At 38.9% G+C, this 20,695-nt stretch overlaps 1 protein-coding gene across 2 annotated transcripts in view; it reads left to right on the forward strand.

Moving 5' to 3' along the window:
* The window catches only part of cfap74 (cilia and flagella associated protein 74), a 61,536-nt gene that overhangs the window by 30,623 nt on the left and 10,218 nt on the right, over positions 1 to 20,695 (forward strand). For both annotated transcript variants that reach the window (XM_035945569.2, XM_055012599.1), the window contains 8 exons: positions 3,417 to 3,545; positions 9,979 to 10,066; positions 14,976 to 15,149; positions 16,207 to 16,340; positions 16,540 to 16,807; positions 19,137 to 19,265; positions 19,452 to 19,585; positions 20,037 to 20,171. In XM_035945569.2, coding sequence (XP_035801462.2) covers positions 3,417 to 3,545; positions 9,979 to 10,066; positions 14,976 to 15,149; positions 16,207 to 16,340; positions 16,540 to 16,807; positions 19,137 to 19,265; positions 19,452 to 19,585; positions 20,037 to 20,171 — 1,191 coding nt within the window. The remainder of the gene's footprint in view (positions 1 to 3,416; positions 3,546 to 9,978; positions 10,067 to 14,975; positions 15,150 to 16,206; positions 16,341 to 16,539; positions 16,808 to 19,136; positions 19,266 to 19,451; positions 19,586 to 20,036; positions 20,172 to 20,695) is intronic.

Below are 20,695 nucleotides of genomic sequence, written 5' to 3' on the forward strand. Positions count from 1 at the left end.
AAATTCAAACACAAATTTGAAAACAGCATTGTGTACAATATCATTGTATTTAATAGTGCTAAAATTCCCCTAAATTGAAATTAGGTGGCCAGGTTTAAACCATTTTTTAAAAAGCCCCAGCCAAAATGTATGTAGGCAAGATGTTTACATAATTTTGGCCTATAGTCTAGACTCTAGTATTCACATGGCATCTCTTTTAGTGGTATTGTCGATATACACTCACCCTCCACTCTATTAGGTACACCTGTTCAATTGCTTGCTAACATAAATAGCTAATCAGCCAATTACATGGCTGCAACTCAATGCATTTAGGCATGTAGACGTGGTCAAGACAACTTGCTGAAGTTCAAACCGAGCATCAGAATGGGGAAGAAAGGGGATTTAAATGACTTTGAATGTGGCATGGCTGTTGGTGCCAGATGGGCTGGTCTGAGTGTTTCAGATAACTGCTGATCTGCTGGGATTTTCACACACAGCCATCTCCAAGGTTTACAGAGAATGGCCCAAAAAAAGACAAAATATCCAGTTGTGTGGACAAAAATGCCTTTTTGATGTGAGAGGTCAGAGGAGAATGGGCAGACTGGTTGGAGATGATAGAAAGGCAACAGTAACTTAAATACAGTAATCACTCGTTACAACCAAGGAATGCAGAATACCATCTCTGATTGCACAACACGTCAAACCTTGAAGAAGATACAGCAGCAGAAGATCACACCAGGTACCACTCCTGTCAGCTAAGAACAGGAAGCTGAGGCTACAATTCACACAGACTCACCAAAGTTGGACAATGGAAGATTGGAAAAATGTTGCCTGGTCTGATGAGTCTTGATTTCATGTGCTACATTCAGATGGTCAGAATTTGACATTAACAACATGAAAGCATGGATCCATCCTGCCTTGTATCAACAGTACAGGCTGGTGGTGGTGGTGATGTAACTGTATGGGGGATATTTTCTTGGCACACTTCGGGCCCTTTTGTACCAACTGAGCATTGTTTAAATGCCACAGTCTACCTGAGTATTGTTGCTGACCGTGTGCATCCCTTTATGAACACAGTGTACCCATCTTCTGATGGCTACTTCCAGCAGGATAATGCACCATGTCACAAAGTTCAAATCATCTCAAACTGGTTGTTTGAACATGACAATGAGTTCACTGTACTCCAATGGCCTCCACAGTCACCAGGTCTCAATCCAATAGAGCACCTTTGGGATATGGTGGAACCAGAGATTCACATCATGGATGTGCATCCGACAAATCTGCCACAACTGCGTGATGCTATCATGTCTGTAGAGGCTAATCTTTGGTTCGTTGCTTTCTTCATTTTCTTCATTAACCTCTTCTTTGGAATGACCGACACAGAGACTTATCTTTTACGTGTGTGCTGCCTTTCGCTATCGCACCACGTGAGTATGGTACGGTAGCATGGCACGAAGACCGTGTAACTCTATCAGCCATCATTTATTCTCTTATTCAAGTCAAACAAACAACAATGTCTTCTTCGTTGGCAATGACAATAGAACACGAGTGCGCCCTCTACAGCAAAACTGCATACACTCAGATTTTCTTGTAAATAACCATGAAATTGAATCTAATACATATGAAATGTAACATTTCCTTTTAACTAAAAAATACAAATCCATGAATATATCAAAAAATGAATACATAAACTGATCATTCATGAAACATATAAACCTTATAAAATGGCGCTTACAGTGTTGATATGGACCAAAATCTCTGAGGAATGTTTCCAACACCTTGTTGAAAGTGTGACACCAAGAATTTAAGCAGTTCTGAAGGCAAAAGGGGGTCCAATGTTTTACTAGCAAATAAAATTGACCAATGACTGTATATCTATATGTAATCTCTCATCTATATCTTTACAGAATTGTTTTGCTGTATTACAGGAATCAGCATTTGTTTTAATATGTAACTTTACAACCAATAAAACATACATATTATCCATAGGAAGGAAGCATCATGGATCACTGTATGTATCACCTTTAAATCATCAAACATTGCTTCAGAAATAAAGTGGTCACAGTCCACCTGCAAAAAGAGACAGGATCAGCTAAATGCCCTTATTAATTTGAATGCCTAATTGCACTAAATGATTATGTATCATGAATATTCCTCCGAGAGTGATTTAAAGGTTATCATTTAGCTGGAATAAAGATAGCAACTTAATATCCATTAAGTGTCCCTGTGAGTCCCTGCCTCGGGGAAACAACCATCTGGTTGACCTCACTGTTCAAAGTGGGTCATTTCATTTGAGAGGGGAATCGACAAATGGAGTGTCCCTCAGTCTGTTTGACCATATCCCACTCATGGCTCACCTTTGTAGCTTTGAAGATGAAAGCAGACACTACAAAATGCTATCACTGTATACATATCACCCCCAGCAAACTTTTTTTTCCTGCATATTTGTACTGTCATCATTTTTTGAAGGTGTGGGCTGTGGTTGGATTTGTTGGAGAATTCCCAAGGTGAAGAGCCATTTATATCACGGATCTCAGCTATAACTGAAGCTTGTAGCCACAGGCACAACCATCTGTTGGAGCTCCTGGAAAATGGGTCACTTAAATGATTTGGACTTGGGATACATCACTCCATACAAGGCAATTTCTGTTGGTGTCACTCAAACAAAAGTCTTTTATCTGTCCTTGCAGAGTTGTTGAGGGATAATAGGTTTGTCCTGTGATTTCCATTATAAAGCTGCTGGAATAGATCATTTTTGTCATTACTTCTGTTTTTTTCGACTGAACTGAGTTGTAAAGGAAAAGAATTTAGTGTAGGAGGAGCCTGAGACACCTAAACCCACAGGCTATGAAATTAACCATACACAGCTCATTAGACTCGGCCTAATACTAAGTGAATCTGCAACAGAGGATTTCTATTCAATACAGTTTATTTTATCCTGCCAAATCATAACATAAACCATCTTAAGGCACTTGACATACCAAGGTCAAGGCCTAGTATTATGGAGAGAAACCAAATAATTCTGCCTTGAACAAGCACTTGGCGAAACTGTGGAAGAAAATCTCCCTTTCACCAGAAAGAAACCTTCAATAGACCCAGACTCAGGGTGGGTGGCTGTCTACCGGTTGGGATGAGATTTACATCAGACACCATGGAATGCAGCAAGTAGTGTCCCCTTCATGTTGGAAAGTATGTGTTAGGAAAGTAAGCATCTTGAATTAGGGGAGCAGACATTTATAGTGCATGTGATTCCAGGTGATGTGGAACTTTAGTCTGCACCCATAAGCCAGGTTCCACTGTTCCCATGCATTTTTGCCCGTCTTATCACCTGTGCATTATGTATAACTGTAGAGGTTGCATGGAATGACCCCATTATTTCATGAATGCACTTGATGTGTTGGCATTCAACTAATGAAATGATGTCCCTGACATGACAGAGCCAGCACAGCTATGAAACTGACCTTTGAAGTGTGCCCGGAAATGAGGAAACACATGGAGATCCTACCAAAGACTGGCTTCATCCAGGCTCAATCAAGCTTTAATGCCCAGCTGAAGTTCATGCCGAGGTAAGGAAGGACACACAGCGCATACAATGATAATGGAATCACTGGAGCAGCAATAATCTTATTTTAGACTAAGCTTGTTAAGATTCTATCAGCCTTCTATGAAAGTGCAAACTGTTTCACTCCAAAGGAGATTTGTTGCACATATTGAGGATGGCTTACAATTTTGTGACCAGCGTCTGCTTCTTCAACAAAGCAGAGACCTACAGCTTTCCTGAAGGTTGTATACACTGCACTCAAAGTATTCTGGGTTCGCTGTAGCAGATATAGGTGGTAATAGTGAGCAGTAAACCAACCCACTATTACACCAGGGCCAACTTTAAAGAATAGTTCTAACCCTAAAAAGTCTTTACCTTTAATAAAGTTCTTAGATAATGTAGCTATCATTCAACAACTTGTGTTTTGTGTCCTTACCATTCAAGAACTTGTGTTTTATGTCCTGTTGGACTTGTGCAATGTGCTCCTAGGTCTCAGCAGTTAATTTGGTGAATACAGTGTTATCATAGTCAATAAAATCGGTTATCTAAGATACAACAACAAGGCCCATATAAAAACAGCTATTTTGGAGCTATCAGTAGCAGTCTTTACATTGACAAAAGGGTAGTTCAGTCGGACTCACTTGATTTAGATCATGGGTATAAGGCTGCCATTGGCTGCACATTTACCACTACTTTTCCCTCTCCTTCTGTTATCTAAGTGTTACCTTAATCAAACTCCCCTTCACTATGGAAACAGCAACAACCTCCGAGATGCAACCTACAACACTGAAAATGTCAAATTTTGCTATTATTATTGTTGTTGTTGTTGCTGTTATTATTGTTGTTGTTGTTGTTATTATTATTATTATTATTATTATTATTATTATTATTATTATTATTATTATTATTATTATTATTATTATTATTATTATTATTATTATTATTATTATTATTATTTAAATTCAAAATTTTAATGGCATTGCTTACCTTCTGGCTTGCAAATGTTCTACCCAAACAATTCCACTCATCACTGCTTTGAGGGTGCAAGTTGTTGCATCTTTTGCTTAGCTCTGCCCAGTACCGCTACGATCAATTTATGGAAATACTAACAAGCCACAGTGTGTTTTTTCCCATTATAGTGAATGATGACGAGATACAGAAGGATCTGGGTTTGGGAGACTAGCAAAAGGGTAGCTGACTGTAGATGTATTCAGAAATGAGGGACTATTAGTCTGCTGTGAAATCAGTCACTGGTTTACATCAATGCTTATGTGTTGACTTCAGTTTTTGATGAAAGTGAGCTGTGGAGTTTTACAGGGTCACAAAATGCAAAAATCTATAGACAGTGGGTATAAAAGAGTTGCTTCAACACATCCGTACTGTCAGTGCACAGCCATGAATGCTTCTGATAATGGTTTCTAATGACTTTGAAGGACATGGTAATTCTTTCAACAACAATACAGACTCTATATTTAGATGGAGAGGCAGGAGTTGAACTGCAGTGTGAATGCCAGGAGAGCGGACAGGGGAACCCCAGGGCAAATGTGAGAGGCGTGCAGAATGCAAAAACGGCGTGGGCGCTAGAATTCTTCTGCCCACCCGTTCTTTTTTTTCCCTTCACAGTTCAGCAGCATTGTTTAATGATAGCTGAGAAGATATTGGTGAAAAAATAACAGGTGGGTATTTTCTTGGCCCATGACAAAGGTTAAGGACATGGCTGGTCATCGTACAGTAGGGGGACAAGAGAGGAAAGTGGGAAAATGTCACTAATCTGCCTTAGTGAATCAGCAGAGGTTTTAATGCGAGGATTAGAGTACAGCTTTACTTGTGCTGCTGCTGAGATGGTGCATCGTACACAAGCACTAACAGCTTCCACCCCCTCCCTACTCTCTCTGTATCACACTTTTTCTCTCTGGATCTCTCTTTCACTTCTGTGCTGGTTTCTCCCACTCTCTCACACATACTTCTCTTTTTCTTGGCCTCTCACCTCTGTGCTTAACTATACTTCTTTCTCTGGGTTTTCTCTCTTTCTGCAGTCCTCTGTCTCTGTGCTCCTTCACTTCTCCTCTAACTCGACATTCATTCTGCCTTTCTCTGTTATTATCAAACTATTCTCATCCCTCTATGCGTCCACCACTGCTTATATGCCAGCCCTGGCTCTGCTTACATAACCTAAGACATCAAACCCAGTTCCCTGTGACCTCACTGGTATCACTGATGTTCTTAGATGATAATAAAGTTTATTAGAATTTGGATTTTATTTTGTAGGTTTGAAAAATTTGTTCTAGTTCTGTCAATTATGATAACACTGAGCTCACCAAGTTGATTGCTAAGATATGTGGACATAGTGACACGACTAAAATATAAGTCTAGCAATATTCTGATAACCTGAATTGCGGCTCCATCTCCCTTCATTAGCCTATTTTTATAATTTGAGATTCTGTGAATTCTTTCAAAGGAGTCTCTAAGTCTTGTTAAACAACCTTCAGGGTTTTTAGGTAGTTGGGGATTTATCTTTGAGAAAAAAATGAAGGCTTTGCTCTTTGATTTAAACATACTGATAATTTTGACTAAAAAGCACAAACTGGGGCAACATGAGTGTGAGTACACACCGAAATGATGGCTAAACCTATAAAAAGTAAGACCAACATTACTGAAGATGCCCTAAGGTGCGAAAGAGTGTCCACCACCCACAACGGAAATTCACACAATTCAGCCTGGCAATGGAAAATAATTATGTTTCCAGCTCGTCAGCAAGCTGTGTCCCTGTATGTGTCATCTCTGTCATGGTTGGATCTTGCCTTCCAATCTGTTGATTTTTGGTAGGTTTTTTATTGTTTTATGCAGTGGCAGTGTGTCATTTAAAATGGCACTGCCAATTCTTGCAGCCGGAGCCTGTGATTGGATTTCCAAACCTCATTAGCAGCACTGCTTTCACTCACTGTCTCATCCACGCACACAATCATGTACTGTTAAATCTGGATTCGGCAGTGACTCACAGCTTTCATTCTTTACACAGGTGTTTGCTTCTTGCCTTCCCTCCACAGGCTTTTGGGAGAGGGTGAACACATTCTTGCTTCTTGCTCTAAAGGATTGCGCTCAACCTGCCTACATCATTTCCCTTGCCTCATCTCTCTGCTTGTCTTCCTCCACCTTCATTTGTCACCATGCAGCCCACACTCTTCCCTCAAGATATCCACAGCTTTGTTCGGTACACTACATAATCCCCTCTATACAATACCAAGGCCACTGGTTCACATGTTTGTGATCCTGTTCGGCTAAGAGGACTGCTGCTCATTTGAAATCAGATGGACAGCAGCAGGAGATACTAAAATAGCATTTTGTGTCATGCCATTCATTCTGTATGACATTGTTTTCAATTAAATTATTGTTACCCAATTTATGATTGGCAGAGAATGATTTTCTTATTTTAACAATTTTTGCAGAAGTTGTCATAGCAGTTTCTTGGAAAGGTTTTTCACAATGATTGAAGAAATATGCTGATTTAAGTATTGTTGTTTCTGTGACTTGTGACTCTGTGGCTAGCAAGAGTCTGTGCAACTCGCTAGTCTTATCCATGTTGTTGTTGCTGTTGTTTGTTTTGGCTATAGCAGGGTAGCTAGCTCTTTAGGATGGTGATTATTCCAGCTCTTATTCTTAAAGATCCCCTTAGATGAAAGTCTCTGTTGATTCATGAACATGTCCACATGGTGTTTTATATATGCTGGAAGACACATAATGGCTGTAAAAAGCAATCAACACCTTGGCGGGATTTTCAATTTTTGTTGAAACTGCAGTGTACTGATGACTGTCTCAAAAACACAGATACAGACTTCCTGGGTAACAAGGAACAAATCAATCCTGTCAACTTGCTGGATGAGGCATTCTGTGTATCATCGTTCTTCTTTAGAATCGGTTTCCGGTTACATGAAGTACTCCAGTATTAGGACTTGCCATTTTGAAGCACAGAGTAGTTTTACAGGATTTGAGCAAAGTCGTAGGTGAGCTGGTGCGCTTGAATTGCAACGAGTGGCCAAGGGATAAGTGCAGAAACAGGTGAGGGCTTCATAGATCTGCACGTTCTAAAGAAGGCAATGGTGTAAAATTACATCTAAGCCATTTTAAGGCAGGAATGGATTATTTTCTTGTAAATATGCATCTTTGATACACTGAGTGTTTAGGGGTTTAATCGATGCCTAGAGAGGGATTTTAATTAATTGTCAGTTGTTTCTCCAAATTGGTGAAACAGCTAACCCAGATGAAGAAACTAGAGACCTTTCAAATTTCCATATTTATGTGTTAGGTGTGAGCTGTATTACCTAGCAATGTGACCTGCCTCCCTCAGTCATGGAATTCTGGCTTCAACACTTTCCAAAGAATAGGAATACACATAGTTTTGAAAATCATAAGTCGAGTGTCATGGTCAATTCTGCATGTGGAGAATTTCAATCAAAAAGACCGTAAGAAAATTTCTGTCCTTTTTTTTCTGTGTCAACCTGACAACAGGATCATTAAAACAGGATTGCTTGAATGAGTGGTTTTAGGTGTAATCTCTGAAGAGCCTGCAATGGGTCCTCCCATGACAGTTCCAGCTGATAAAAGGGAGATTACAAGAATGATTAACTACAGATTACACTGAACAGCTCAACCAGTACTCTAACTGCTTATACACCACTCACGTCAGTGTCAGAAACTTTAATGATGCAACAGATTGCAAGTAAACAAAACAAACAAAATAACCTGTTTGGTTAACATGACTTTTAAGATTTCTCTCATGGTCATTTCCTGTAATTTCTGCCCATCCATTTTCCCATATTGAAAAATCCTTAAGCCTCTTAATCCGTTTTGTAATCCTTTTCATAATCACTTTTTTTAATGGTGAAATGAAATCCAAGCAAGAGTCCACACTGGAAAGCAATGTATATATTATAAATATATTGTTTTTGCTCCCATCAGGTAAAAGGGAGCACAATCCTGAAATCCTAAGCTGTTAAAGTCTCCTGATAAATCTGTCTCTTGAGTTTATTCAGCCTTACATCATGGATTATAGATGGTCATCATGATTACCACTTCTTGGATTGTGCTGTTTTTTTTTTAGAAAGAGTTATGCAAAAGAATAAAGTGGATTCTGTTTTGCTCAGTTATTTCTGTAGTGAAATACATATGCATTGCAGCTCAAAAGTTAGAATAACTATTTACAGTGTCCTCAACTGGTCTCGGAAGTATCATTAAAGACTGTGGAGGAGAATTACTTTCGGACTTTGGATAATCTGGCTACAGAGAGGAAAAGTACACAAGTAAATCTGTGCAGGACACTGACAAATCTGAAACACCATCCATCCACAAAATTCTCCCGAGCATATGGGCCTGGCGACGCCCCACCAGGCTTTTCCACTCTGCCCTGCCAAGCTATTTCAAGAGTGACTCTCCAGCAGCGATTCTATTAGCAGGCAGAACAAGAGTGCTTCCTTAAATACACCCTCTGCGCTCATTGGTCAAGCTCTAGAGGGGAAAAAATTACTTTGTAAATGCAGAGATTTAATTTTGATGACTGAGGAAATTACCTTTCTGGCTTTGAGTCATGAAAGGTGCTGCTGTAAAACAACATGTTTACAGCAGTTGCATGCAGCTTGGAGGTCTTAAAAGTACAAAACACTAACCTGTCCTCAAATCTGAAGCTGACAAATTTGTTTAAGGCAAGACTTGGTTTTAGCACACTGAAAAAAAATACACTGACATCTGGAGAGCCTTAAAACCACTGACATTTACAGCATTAGCTCTGCAGCCTTCAACAAGCATTAAAAGAGTAAAGAGGGAAAGAAAGAGAAGACAGCTGATAGGAGAGAAAAGGAAGAAAGGAATTGCAGGGAAGAAATGAAAATGATGTTGGGAGAGGAAGAGAGAAAGTGAGAGTTGGTGGGTGGATAGAAGGCACAAACTGTATTTGACATTTGACCACTGTTTACATGATAATGAATTATACATACGTACATATATCCAGTGTGTATGTATGTTTTCACAAGAGCAGCTCTTGACATCGGGGCTATTGAGGGACTGGAGTTTTACATAAGCCTGTGCATGACTATTGGTCCTCTTTGAATCATACTTACGTCTCCCATCACCATGGCTACAACCTACAGTAGTGTGGAGGCGCGCTCTACATCTCTCTCCTGCTTTTCCTGGCGAGCCAATCCTACAGTCGTGGGTTAAAGTAAAGTAAGGGTGTCTTCGGGGTCTGAATTTATCTTTCTTTGAAAAGCTGGACAGTGGCTTGTGGCTTTGACAGTCATGTATCTGAACAAAAATGTTTGTTAAAGTCATTGTTGCAGCTACGTGTTTGTTTGAAACCCTCAGCTGGTATCTTTGTTCTGCTCCTGTACATGAAAATTAACCTGTTTTTATTAAAGGGTGCACAGAAATGTATGTTTTCACACTACCCTCTTTTTGCCCTTTCACAGACGTTCCCTAGCCACAGATGCCAAGAAGTTTTTTGATAGCGATACAGGAGTTCTGGAGGTTCCAATGGCAGTGCAAGTGGCAGACCAGGTTTGTATTATATTATATGCTGTGTGCCTTCATATGCCACATGTATTATTTACAGTAAACATCCCTATGATCCTAAAAGCAGTATACTTATTGTACAGTTCCTTGCTTGTGTCCTACTTTGTCCTAAACAGAAGCAGAGCCACTGAAGGTTGTAACCTATTTTGCTGGAAACAAGCTAAAATTATCTCCCGCCCCCAAGGCCCAGTTAGCTAATAAGCCAAGCATAAAGGTTATTCCATACTGTTTTACTGAAAATGTCTCCTGTAGCTCAAACCGACAAACCAGGGAACAAATGTATCTATTCTTTTGTGTTACCATGGAGAACTTCTTGTGTGCTAAATTTAGCAAATGTATTAATTGAATGATTGATTTGCTGATGTAATTGTTTTGTATTGCATTTCATGTTGTACAATCTCATACTGGAAACAGAAAGCAATTTCATAGTACCTTCTCATACAATTTAACATACAGTACATACAGTATAGTACAGTACAGTACAGTACAGTGTTCCCTCACTGCACAGAAAGTGAGAGGGTTTTATTTCTGTAATTTAGCTGCACCTGCACAAGCTGCACCTGCACAGGTTCAGAAACCTGGATCACGTGTATCCTTGTTTCTTTTGTATAGTTGGTATATTGAAGTTTCAAAAAAAAATGGGATAAAGACTCATCCAGCAGCCTGCACTACAAAGCATTGTTCAACATACCCATGATATCTTTTCATTATCTGGCTTCAGTGAACCTAACACTGCATTCACAACAACAAAAGCACTCAGAGAGCACAGTACTCCACCAAGGCTGTTCATTCCCCCATTTGGCATTGTCAGAAATGCGGCATATTTTTGTACGAATGCAGTATTTTTTTCTTAGTCATTGATGATCAGAAATCACAGCAACACAGAATATGGCCATTTAATATAGATGTACCCACAAACAAAATGACTTTGCGCTGAGCACAGGCGTGTGCTATGCATGTGTACGTTATGTACGGATACCGGATTGCATGACCTAAATATGTAGCGGGCAGCTGGAATTGATGGGACTCTGAAACACCCTCAAAATTTAATCAATTGTTCCTTGTATCATTTCCAATGGATGAGTCCTGATAAGTCCACAACAGTTGATTTGTTGTAGGATCGCAATCATGTGATCTTCTGCAGGCAGCTGACGTAGCTTTCAGTTGTTGTCAAAGTTACAGTGATGCCGTGCCACTGTTTATGTGTATATGTATATGTATATATATATATATATATATATATATATATATATATATATATATATATATATATATATATATATATATATATATATATATATATATATATATATATATATATATATATATATATATATATATATATATATCGGCCCTGGAGAACTGACTTCCCCTGTGCTTTCTGACCACGGTCGGGCAGCTGAGCAGGAATGGTTAACACTATATTAAATGACCAGATTCTATGTTGCCATGATTTCTGAATACACAAATTGAGGAATGAACAGTCTTGGCGGAGCACTGAACTCTCTGAATGCATTTCTTGTTTATCTTTTTGTCCGTCCTCCTCTCGTCTGTCCCTCATCTGTTTTCTGAACTCAGCTGGATGTTTAGACTGGAATGCAGACACCAATTCATTGGCTGAGTAGCGTCACATGGGATGGCTGAACTTGTACCTAATTGGTCTGTGTGTTTCCTGAGCTGATAAACTAATGCTGTAAACACTGGAAAAGCTGCGCCGGTAAAATAGAAGCGACCCATCAAATTTAAAATACCCGAAATGCCTTGTTTCAGGGATTTTGAGTCATTCTGCGCTGCAGATGCATTAATTGCGTTTTTAAAAAAAGTTTTAATCTGATTAATTATGGTGCTGGATTAATCCACGTTAATGTGATCATTTTTACAGCCCTAGTATATATACAAGCTAAAAGCAATACAGCTGGTGCAGCTAGGGCAAGAATGAAAGCTGGCAAAAAAAATGCTGACTGTGTGAAACTTAGTCAATATAGAAGTTATCACAAGACCTGGCTATAATTACCGTTGTGTGTTCAAGTAAATGAATGTGTTGCATAGATATATTCTTATGGTGTGAATAACTGTTTTAGCCTCATTTTTTCAGCTGCAACCCTGACAGTGTGAAACTGTCTTGGGAGCAAGTAAACAACAAATATTAAAACATAATTCAAAGCAGCAAGTGGGCTTACTGCAAATCTTCTAAGGTCAACAAGTTCAGCGTGTTAGTGTTTTAATCAGTCTCTGTTTAGGATTATATCTCTATGCATCAGCATATGGAACAATGAATGACTTTGAAATTACTTGCAGCTCTAAAAATCTCTTAGAGACCCTCTCACTACCTGCACATCCAGCTCTACAGGAGCTTCTAAGAAGTGTGATGCCTTTTTCTGAAATGCCTGAGCAGTCAGCATGTTGATCTGTTATCTGGAACATAATCTATTCCACAGCAGGTTGGGTATGCAGCGCATAGGTTACCATGGTGATTTATCCCAATCAGAAGTTAACCACCTTGTGATCCTGAAAATCCAGGGTTAAACCTGAATTTACCTCACGAACCATAAAGCCTGCTTCATAGTACATTCCTCAGGTTTCAGATACTATGATACTGCAGAAATACATATGTAACTGGGATACTCAGAATTAGTCCCTTGAAAGGAAGAATAAAAAACATATTTCCACTTCTGGTTACTTTACATTTACAGCACTTAGTAGTACATCCATTCTGGCATCAAATATATGAATTTCATCTCTATTATAACATCTACTAGTAATTTTCTGTTATAGCCAAAACTGTACTTTTAGTCACAATTGATTGTAAGCTATACATACAATGAGTTTTTATTATGTTACATTGGCTTATGACATTTGTAGTACATATTGTACTATCATGTCATTCAATACACTTACTGCATATTGAGTTCAATGCAAAGAACACTTACAAAGGCATGATTGGCTGTTCAGTCTTATTTCTCACAAGAGGCTCAAATCTAAATATCCTTTTTCTCAAGTTCAGTCCATTAGAAAGTCTTTGAAGTGTATTCCTTCAACTCATCAGCAGCAGTCTTTACTAAAAAAAAAAACACAGAGCAGCTGCTTAGACATTTGTGTTGCAGTGTTGCCAGTTCTCTTTTTCAGTAAATCTAAATCTGGTCAGTCCCCTTGCCAAATTGTCACCTTGCTCTCCCTCCCCAACCAGCCACTATTCCCTCTAGTCTTTACAAGGACAAGGAGAGGACTCTGGGTCCTGACTAGGAGCCAAAGAGAAAATCAGGATGTTCCTGTGAAGCATCAAAGCTGTTGCCCCCAGCCCCACATCCTGAGCTCCTGGCATTAAACCATGAAAACACATACATGTTCATACACACCAGCTTCTGTCACTATACACACCAGCAGCCTGGAAAGCAAAGGTACAGAGACCATTAAACAAGCTCATCTGCTCAACACTGACATAACTCAAAAAAACGTCTCCTCGGGGGGGAAAGTAAACCAAACACTGCTGATGAAATCACGAGATTAGCTGCTTATAGAGCTTACTTTTCTAGTCTAGTAGCATGCCGTACAGGACTGTTAAAGGATAAGGCTGGCAATGTTTTTCTGATTGTCAGCAAACTCAGTGAAAGGACCAAAGCCACAATGAATTGAGGTTTTAAAGTGTTAACTGCATTGCTAAAGACTGGTGTAGCTTATTCTTCTATGTTACAGTGTTCAATTGTTCACCAAAAACTATTAACAGCACAATGTTGAACCTCATTGTTGCACTGGGTGACATGTTGATTCATTACCGTGAACATGGCCACAGCAGTTTATTTTGAGTCAGTCCCAAACTCATCATCCTGCCTCCATAAATATTCACTGAAGCATGAAATGTGTATTAATTCTCTGCTTTAAATAGTCTCCAGTAAATGTACTGTACATGTCCTTCTTAAGAAAACAAAACAGCAGCCAAGGGAACAGAGGGGATATCACTGAAAAGAAGTTAGTTGGGTTAGTGCTGAGATTTCCATTTCTAAAACTCACTTTGAGCCAAAACTCTGTTTTATCTTGTGGCTATTTAGTGATCAAGTGTGACTAGTTGCTTAAATGCATTGTTCTATTTCAGCGAGGATCCTAAAGTTTAACAGGAATTTTGAAGTGCAAATATGTTTGTATAAGTGAAATCACAGACGTCAGAAGGCATGTTTAAAGAAAAGAAAAAACAACTTTCGTCCATAATGTACTCATGTTTTTCCCTTTTTTCCATTTTCCATTATCTACACACCGCTTAATCGTCATTAGGGTCGTGGGTGGGATGGTGGTGGGTGGTGGTGGTGGGGGTGATTTAGGATGAAGGCAGGGGACTCCCTGGACAGGTCACCAGTCTATCACAGGACTACACAAAGAGACAAACAATCACACTCACATTCACACCTACGGACAATTTAGAATCACCAATTCACCTCAGCATATCTTTGGACTGGAGGAAGGCGGAGAGCCCAGTGAAAACCCACGCAGGCACAGGGAGAACATGCAAACTCCACACAGATAGATCCCAGGCCCAGGCTGGGCAGCAAGCCAGGGATCTTCTAGCTGTGAGGCGACAGTGCTAACCACTGAGCTACTGTGCAACCCTTTCAGAATATTGAAATGCATAATTAAGATTAACAAATTATACCAGAATCAGAGATTTTAGGACACCCACTCAATTTCTGTTTGATAAATCAAACTGTCCTGAGACAGGATAACATTATTGTGATGGTAAAATTAAGCCAAAAGAATCCAGATCAAAAGGATTGTTGTATATTTAAATGACAAAGAGGCATATGTATCTATGAAGGAAACAGTTTTCTTTACTGTTCATTACTGTTTATGAAAATGTACCCCTATTAAGAAAAAAAATGTGTGAAGATGCTTGATGTTTGTGCAGGTGCAGCCTGCCCATTTCACAGTCCAAGCAGTTGTGACCTCTTCAGACCTGCAGTTTGACCAGACTGAGGTGGACTTTGGCTACTGTTCCATTTACCAGTCGGTCAAGAGTAGCATTCGTCTGACCAATATATCCCTCTTACCACAAGACTTTGGCTTTGTGGGTGTCCCAGAGGTACTGCATGAATACCATGAATGCCTTCTCCTGTATTAAATGTTTCTGTATTTGTGAATTACAGTGACATGGATAAAATATAAGTTACTAGAAGCAATGCTTTAGGTAGTGTTGTCTTTCTATATAATGTTAGATGTGTAGGAGACTTACATGGGAATTGTTCAGTTTGCACTGCAACAGTAATTTAATACAACTATTATATAGATTAAAAAGAGTGAGCATTAGAGAGGCCATATTTTTGAGGGGTTTTCTTTCTCCTTTAGTGTGTATGCTAAAGGTTTCCAAATGTACAAAGCTCAAAGTCCATACTAGAAGAAGTTATTCTCTCCCACAGATACCTCTGCTTCTTACCTGCCTGATATGCCTTGTTTGAAATCCAGGTTTTCCTTTCGGTTCCTTATCTATGTCACCATGTAACACATTTGCATGATGCTAATTTGGCCACATCCTGAAACAAGACATGAGCAGAAATGAGCAATCCACTCCTTTTTTTCTCACTAGAGCTGCTTCTGTGAGGACCACATCTCTCTGCCTGAACTCATAGATCTTAGGTTACAGGACAAACCTGCATCAGTACAGAGGGTAAAATATAAGTACTTAAGCAATAACATAAGAATAAAAAAATAATAAAATAAAAATACTGTGTATTTTGAACATTTCTAGTATACCCCAAAAAACAAATTTTAAACAGAGGAATGAAATTCATCCAGTTGATCAATTGTTTCCTGTGAGTCTGCAATCTGAATTCAGTGTGAAGAAATGGTGGATTCCACTGCCACCAATTAAAGCTATTATGTATAAAAAGAGATAATGGTTGATTAGGGTTAGGAATATACGAAAAGAGTATTTCCCCAGGTGGGATCAATAGAGTATATAAATAAAAATCACTAAATACAATCAGTGATTATTGCAGAAAGAATGTCTACCACAAATGTGTCAAAATCTGAGTTTGATTTCCAGAAAATCTTCAGGGTTATAAAATTTAGTCAGAAATTTAGGCAATTAGAGTTTAGTAATAAATGCCATTGAAAAATGTTTATCTTTTCTCAAACTACAGTTTATTGAGATCGAGCCCAATGATGGATTTGGTACTCTGCTTCCACAAGAAACTCTGGAGATTGATCTGATTTTCAGCGCTAAAATGGCCAAAAAATACCACTTCCAACTCAACTGCAAGTCTGGAATTAACAGGTTAATGTGTAATCCTACGCTGCATGTAAATAAAGGTCATGTATTGTAAATGGATTTGTTGATTTGTAGGGCTTTGATTTTAATGATGGGGCTTGGTTTCATCCATGACACCACACCTTATATGATGGATATGATTCAGTTTATTTGATTACATCTAACATTAATTGACTAATAACTTGTTGCTTTCTGTTGTCATCAGAGATTTTCTGCTGCCTTGCCAAGCAGTGGGCGTCCACCCACCACTGGAGCTCTCCCATTCCCTGGTCCAGTTTGGGGACACAGCAGTAGGTGACCACGCCACTGCCACAGTTTACCTGATCAACCATCACACTGACCGGTTCCAATCCAAACAACCAGTGGGCAAAGTCAACATGGCTCCTGCAGTCCACAGGCTGTTTTCCTTTGTCCTACCAGAGAATTCCGACATCACCATCACTCCACTTGCAGGACGGCTTCTCCCCGGAGAGGTGAAGTAACGCACCTCTTATATTCACAGTTATTTTAAAGGGCACTCCACTAGTTTTACACTTGAAGAGTCAATTACTTGTCTGGAGGAATAAAAACAACTGTACAATGCCTTCTCTAGCTCTGAAAGAGCTTTGACAATTCCTTGGGGTTGGATACTACAAAGCTATACCATGCAGACAAAATCGTGTTTTCAACATCAATGCAACAACAATGTTCAACTGTTCTATTTAATACCTTTTTCTAAACGCATTGCATTGTGGTTAGAAGCTATCAGCTGATGACGATCATAGCATCTAGCAAAAAAAAACTCTGGGAAAGTCTAGAATGCTTATTTTCTGAATAGGGTAAGATTTATTTTCAGACCACTAGATTTCCAAGAGTGAAATTTCATGCACAAAGGGAAAGGACCTATACAGGAGGCTAAAAGTCAGAATTTGTGACTTTCATTGAATTAGATCATTCTTTTTTGTGTCTGTCATGGCCCCCTCAACTTTACTGAGTGAAATACTATACTATACTTTATTACATGCTTTAAAATCTGGTCAAATCAAACATATTTTTCGCATTTTTCATCAGGACGAATTGAACCCCTTTTTCAGTTTTAATAGTTATAGTAATCTTCTGGATATCAAGATCCAGAGATTGTGTTTAATATTTTATACATTGCTAATGTCTTTCCATAGCACCTGTTACTAAAAACATAATAATGCAAATCTTAGTTCTATTTGTAAACTCAACCCTGCAGTCACAATAATTACACAAACGCTGTTGACATATGCTTATGTCATCGCCATAGATTACTTCCTTTTTTACCTTGTAATCCTTCCTCTGAACAGCAAGTTTCTTTTTTATCTGGAGCATCAGAAACTTTCCTTGGATGCTGATAAACTCCAACATAGTCCTAGTTGCTGTCACCTACTCTACCTCCAACACTACACTTGCTCCCCATTGCAGCTCTGGTAAACCCTCTGGCAACCTTCAGCTGAACGGTTAATTTCAAATCAAAATCGGATTGAAACAATGCAGTTAGCAAAGGCTGCAATTTAGGATATGCAAGATGTGGCAATTAAACGAGACTAATAGTACAATTGCATTTCAGTTTTTTTTTTTTTTGTTGCCCATTTATCGCACACCTTTTAACAATACACAGCTTCCTCCTTGTGTGCCAGTCTTGCTTTTGATGGTATCTCATATAATAACGCTCCATGGCATGATTTAAATCTAAGGCACAGTAAATATTGACCTGAGGCCTGACTTTAAAAACTTATATTTCAAACTATAATTGCAATGTCTGTCAGAAGTATCGGCATAACATATTTTTTCCAAATCATTCAGCCCTATTGCAAACTAATCATTGCTGGCTGGCATAAAACACATCACTATCAGTGTAGGGTATGGAATGTTGCCACAGACACCAGATTTGCAACTCTATTATACTATAGAATACAGAGATATACCTAGATCTTATAGATTAATCTGCATTAGGTAAACTTGTTTGGTAAGGAATGTGATCATTTATATGTCAACATCTCATTTGAGCTTTAATTAGAATTGTATGAGTTAAGCTTCTGAATGTAACCTTTTGTTTCTCTGTATGAGAAAACCAATCCTGGGACTAGGATGTCATTATTTTTTTTTTTGTTTGTTATGATCATTTGCAATCAGGACATAATGATGGATCTCGGAGAAAATCTTTCATCCACAATTCAGCTCAATACAGTTATTCACAACTACAGTGAGACGCACAGCCATCGTAGCTGCTGCTGGGTCACGACAAATAGCTCCGTAGTGTAATGATGCACTCTGCTGGAAACCTAGTGGAACTGACTGAACACTTTTTTTGCAGTATTTTTAGTACATAAGACAAAAAGCAGTGACTCTTCATGTTAATTTATGTTTCACCATATTTTGGCAATCTTAGCAGATTATCATTACTGCTTGTGACAGTTGAATTTAAAGTACCTACTTTCAATCAGCTGGCAGTGGAACACCTTTCTCCAGACGCTCTATACAGAAAAAATTAATCCATTTCATATTAATTTGTGTGCGTGTGTCTGTCTGTGTGTGTCTGTCGGTGTGTGTGCGTGTGTGTGTGTAAAACAGAGGCCCACTGGGAGAATTCAGTAAATAGTCTGCAATTGGAAAACAGAGGGATTATCCTCCTAAGTCCACTTGAGTTATTTCACACCAGAGAAACCCCAAAATAAGATACTGCCCAAAGCTAATTTAAACTTCCACATCATAATATGCAGTGAAGATTTACATAAAAAACTGTCAACGTATACCAAACAAACAAATCAACACAATACTGTCTCTTCTCTGTCTTAGAGATGTCTAGTCCAGGTGATATTTAGTCCCAGACTGTTGGACAAGGAGATCAAAGAAGAGGCACTGCATCGCCTTCACCGAGCCAAGTTGCTCCGTGAGAAGGAGCTGGAGAGAAACAAGCATACTGAGGTACAACTGCACGCCCACCTCCCTACTACACTCACCTTTTGCTACTGCCAGGAATTTTTAATGTGATCACATCTTTAGCAGCTTGCAATTTTTTTTATTTTCAGAACCATACTGGTGTTTACACTGTATATAGCCACATTATTTGTCTTACTTTTGTTTAAATGCATCATTCGCGTGTGTTTTAAGACTCAAAAAAAGATCCAGGTGGAACCCAGTAAAGGGAAGAAGGCATCTGTGAATCCCAAGAACAGCAAGATGTCCAATGACCCAAAGACAGACAAACTACCTGAATCACCAGATCCTGCAAATATACAGCCGGGGTAAGTTTCCTTTTCACAGAGAGTAGTTACTTATAGTCATCAAACATGTGCAGTTTGCTAGACTTAAATGCCAATGAAGTAAATATCCATAAATAAATACAATAAAAGAGTAGTATTGCCAAAAGAGAATGAATTATTCTTTCCCGAAATTTCTTTCACATTCTCCCTGAAAGCCTGTTTTTTTTTTTTTTAGGAAAGTAGGCTAACCCCAATTAATAATTTTGTGAAGGAATCTGAGATCCAACAGCATGCTAAAATATAAATTGCACTCAAAGCTGTTACTTGTACATTCCCTCTTCGTCCACCGATTTCTTCAGTATTCCATTTTCTTGTAGCTTGCACTGATCACACCATAGATAGTATGATCTCATTGGACCTTAAGAATCGTAATGAAATGATAAAGAGGATTCAGTTTTTTTACTTCATTAATGGCAAATCTTTTCTTTTCAAGGTCCGAGCACTATGAGGAGGCAAAGGCCTCCCTGTTGTACTCTTTCAGTCGACGCTACAGAGAGTACACCATCCCCTGCTTTGTGTCAGATGGAGACCCTCCAGAGGAAGACAGGCAGGCCCAGCCGGCATGGAGGTAACAATCAGCGTCTATACACATGTGTACAACACACTGTTCAATATAGAGAAGATGGTCTGTAGTTCACAAGCTGTCTGTTGTCTTACCATTTCTTGCATACACTTTGGAAATTATATCACTTTTAATTAGTAGACAAATATTACTACAAGATAGAGCGTCAGAATCAGGTACTGTAACAATGCAAGCTTCATCTCAAGGCCCTAATCATTTTACTCAATCATTTTCAGGTGGATATTCTGTAATTTGAAACAAAATCCATTGTCCTACAGTAAACTCTGAGCACTCTGAGGGTCTGCTTGTTACCTGATTTGCTTAGTTAGTGATCTTGAGCTCACCTGTAAATTTCAACGCTCTGTAAATTTTATCAGCATTAGCTTTCTTCTTACTATTAAATAAGTGTCTCCGAGCTTATGTTCTTGCTTTATCCAAAACTCAAGATTTCTGCTGTTTATGGCACACAGTAGTGGTTATATTTATGTATAGCCAGTGAACAGAAAAACATCACCGCAGTGATCATTACA

The sequence above is a fragment of the Amphiprion ocellaris genome, chromosome 8 (assembly GCF_022539595.1).
Source record: "Amphiprion ocellaris isolate individual 3 ecotype Okinawa chromosome 8, ASM2253959v1, whole genome shotgun sequence".
In the NCBI taxonomy this organism is placed as follows: Eukaryota; Metazoa; Chordata; class Actinopteri; family Pomacentridae; genus Amphiprion; species Amphiprion ocellaris.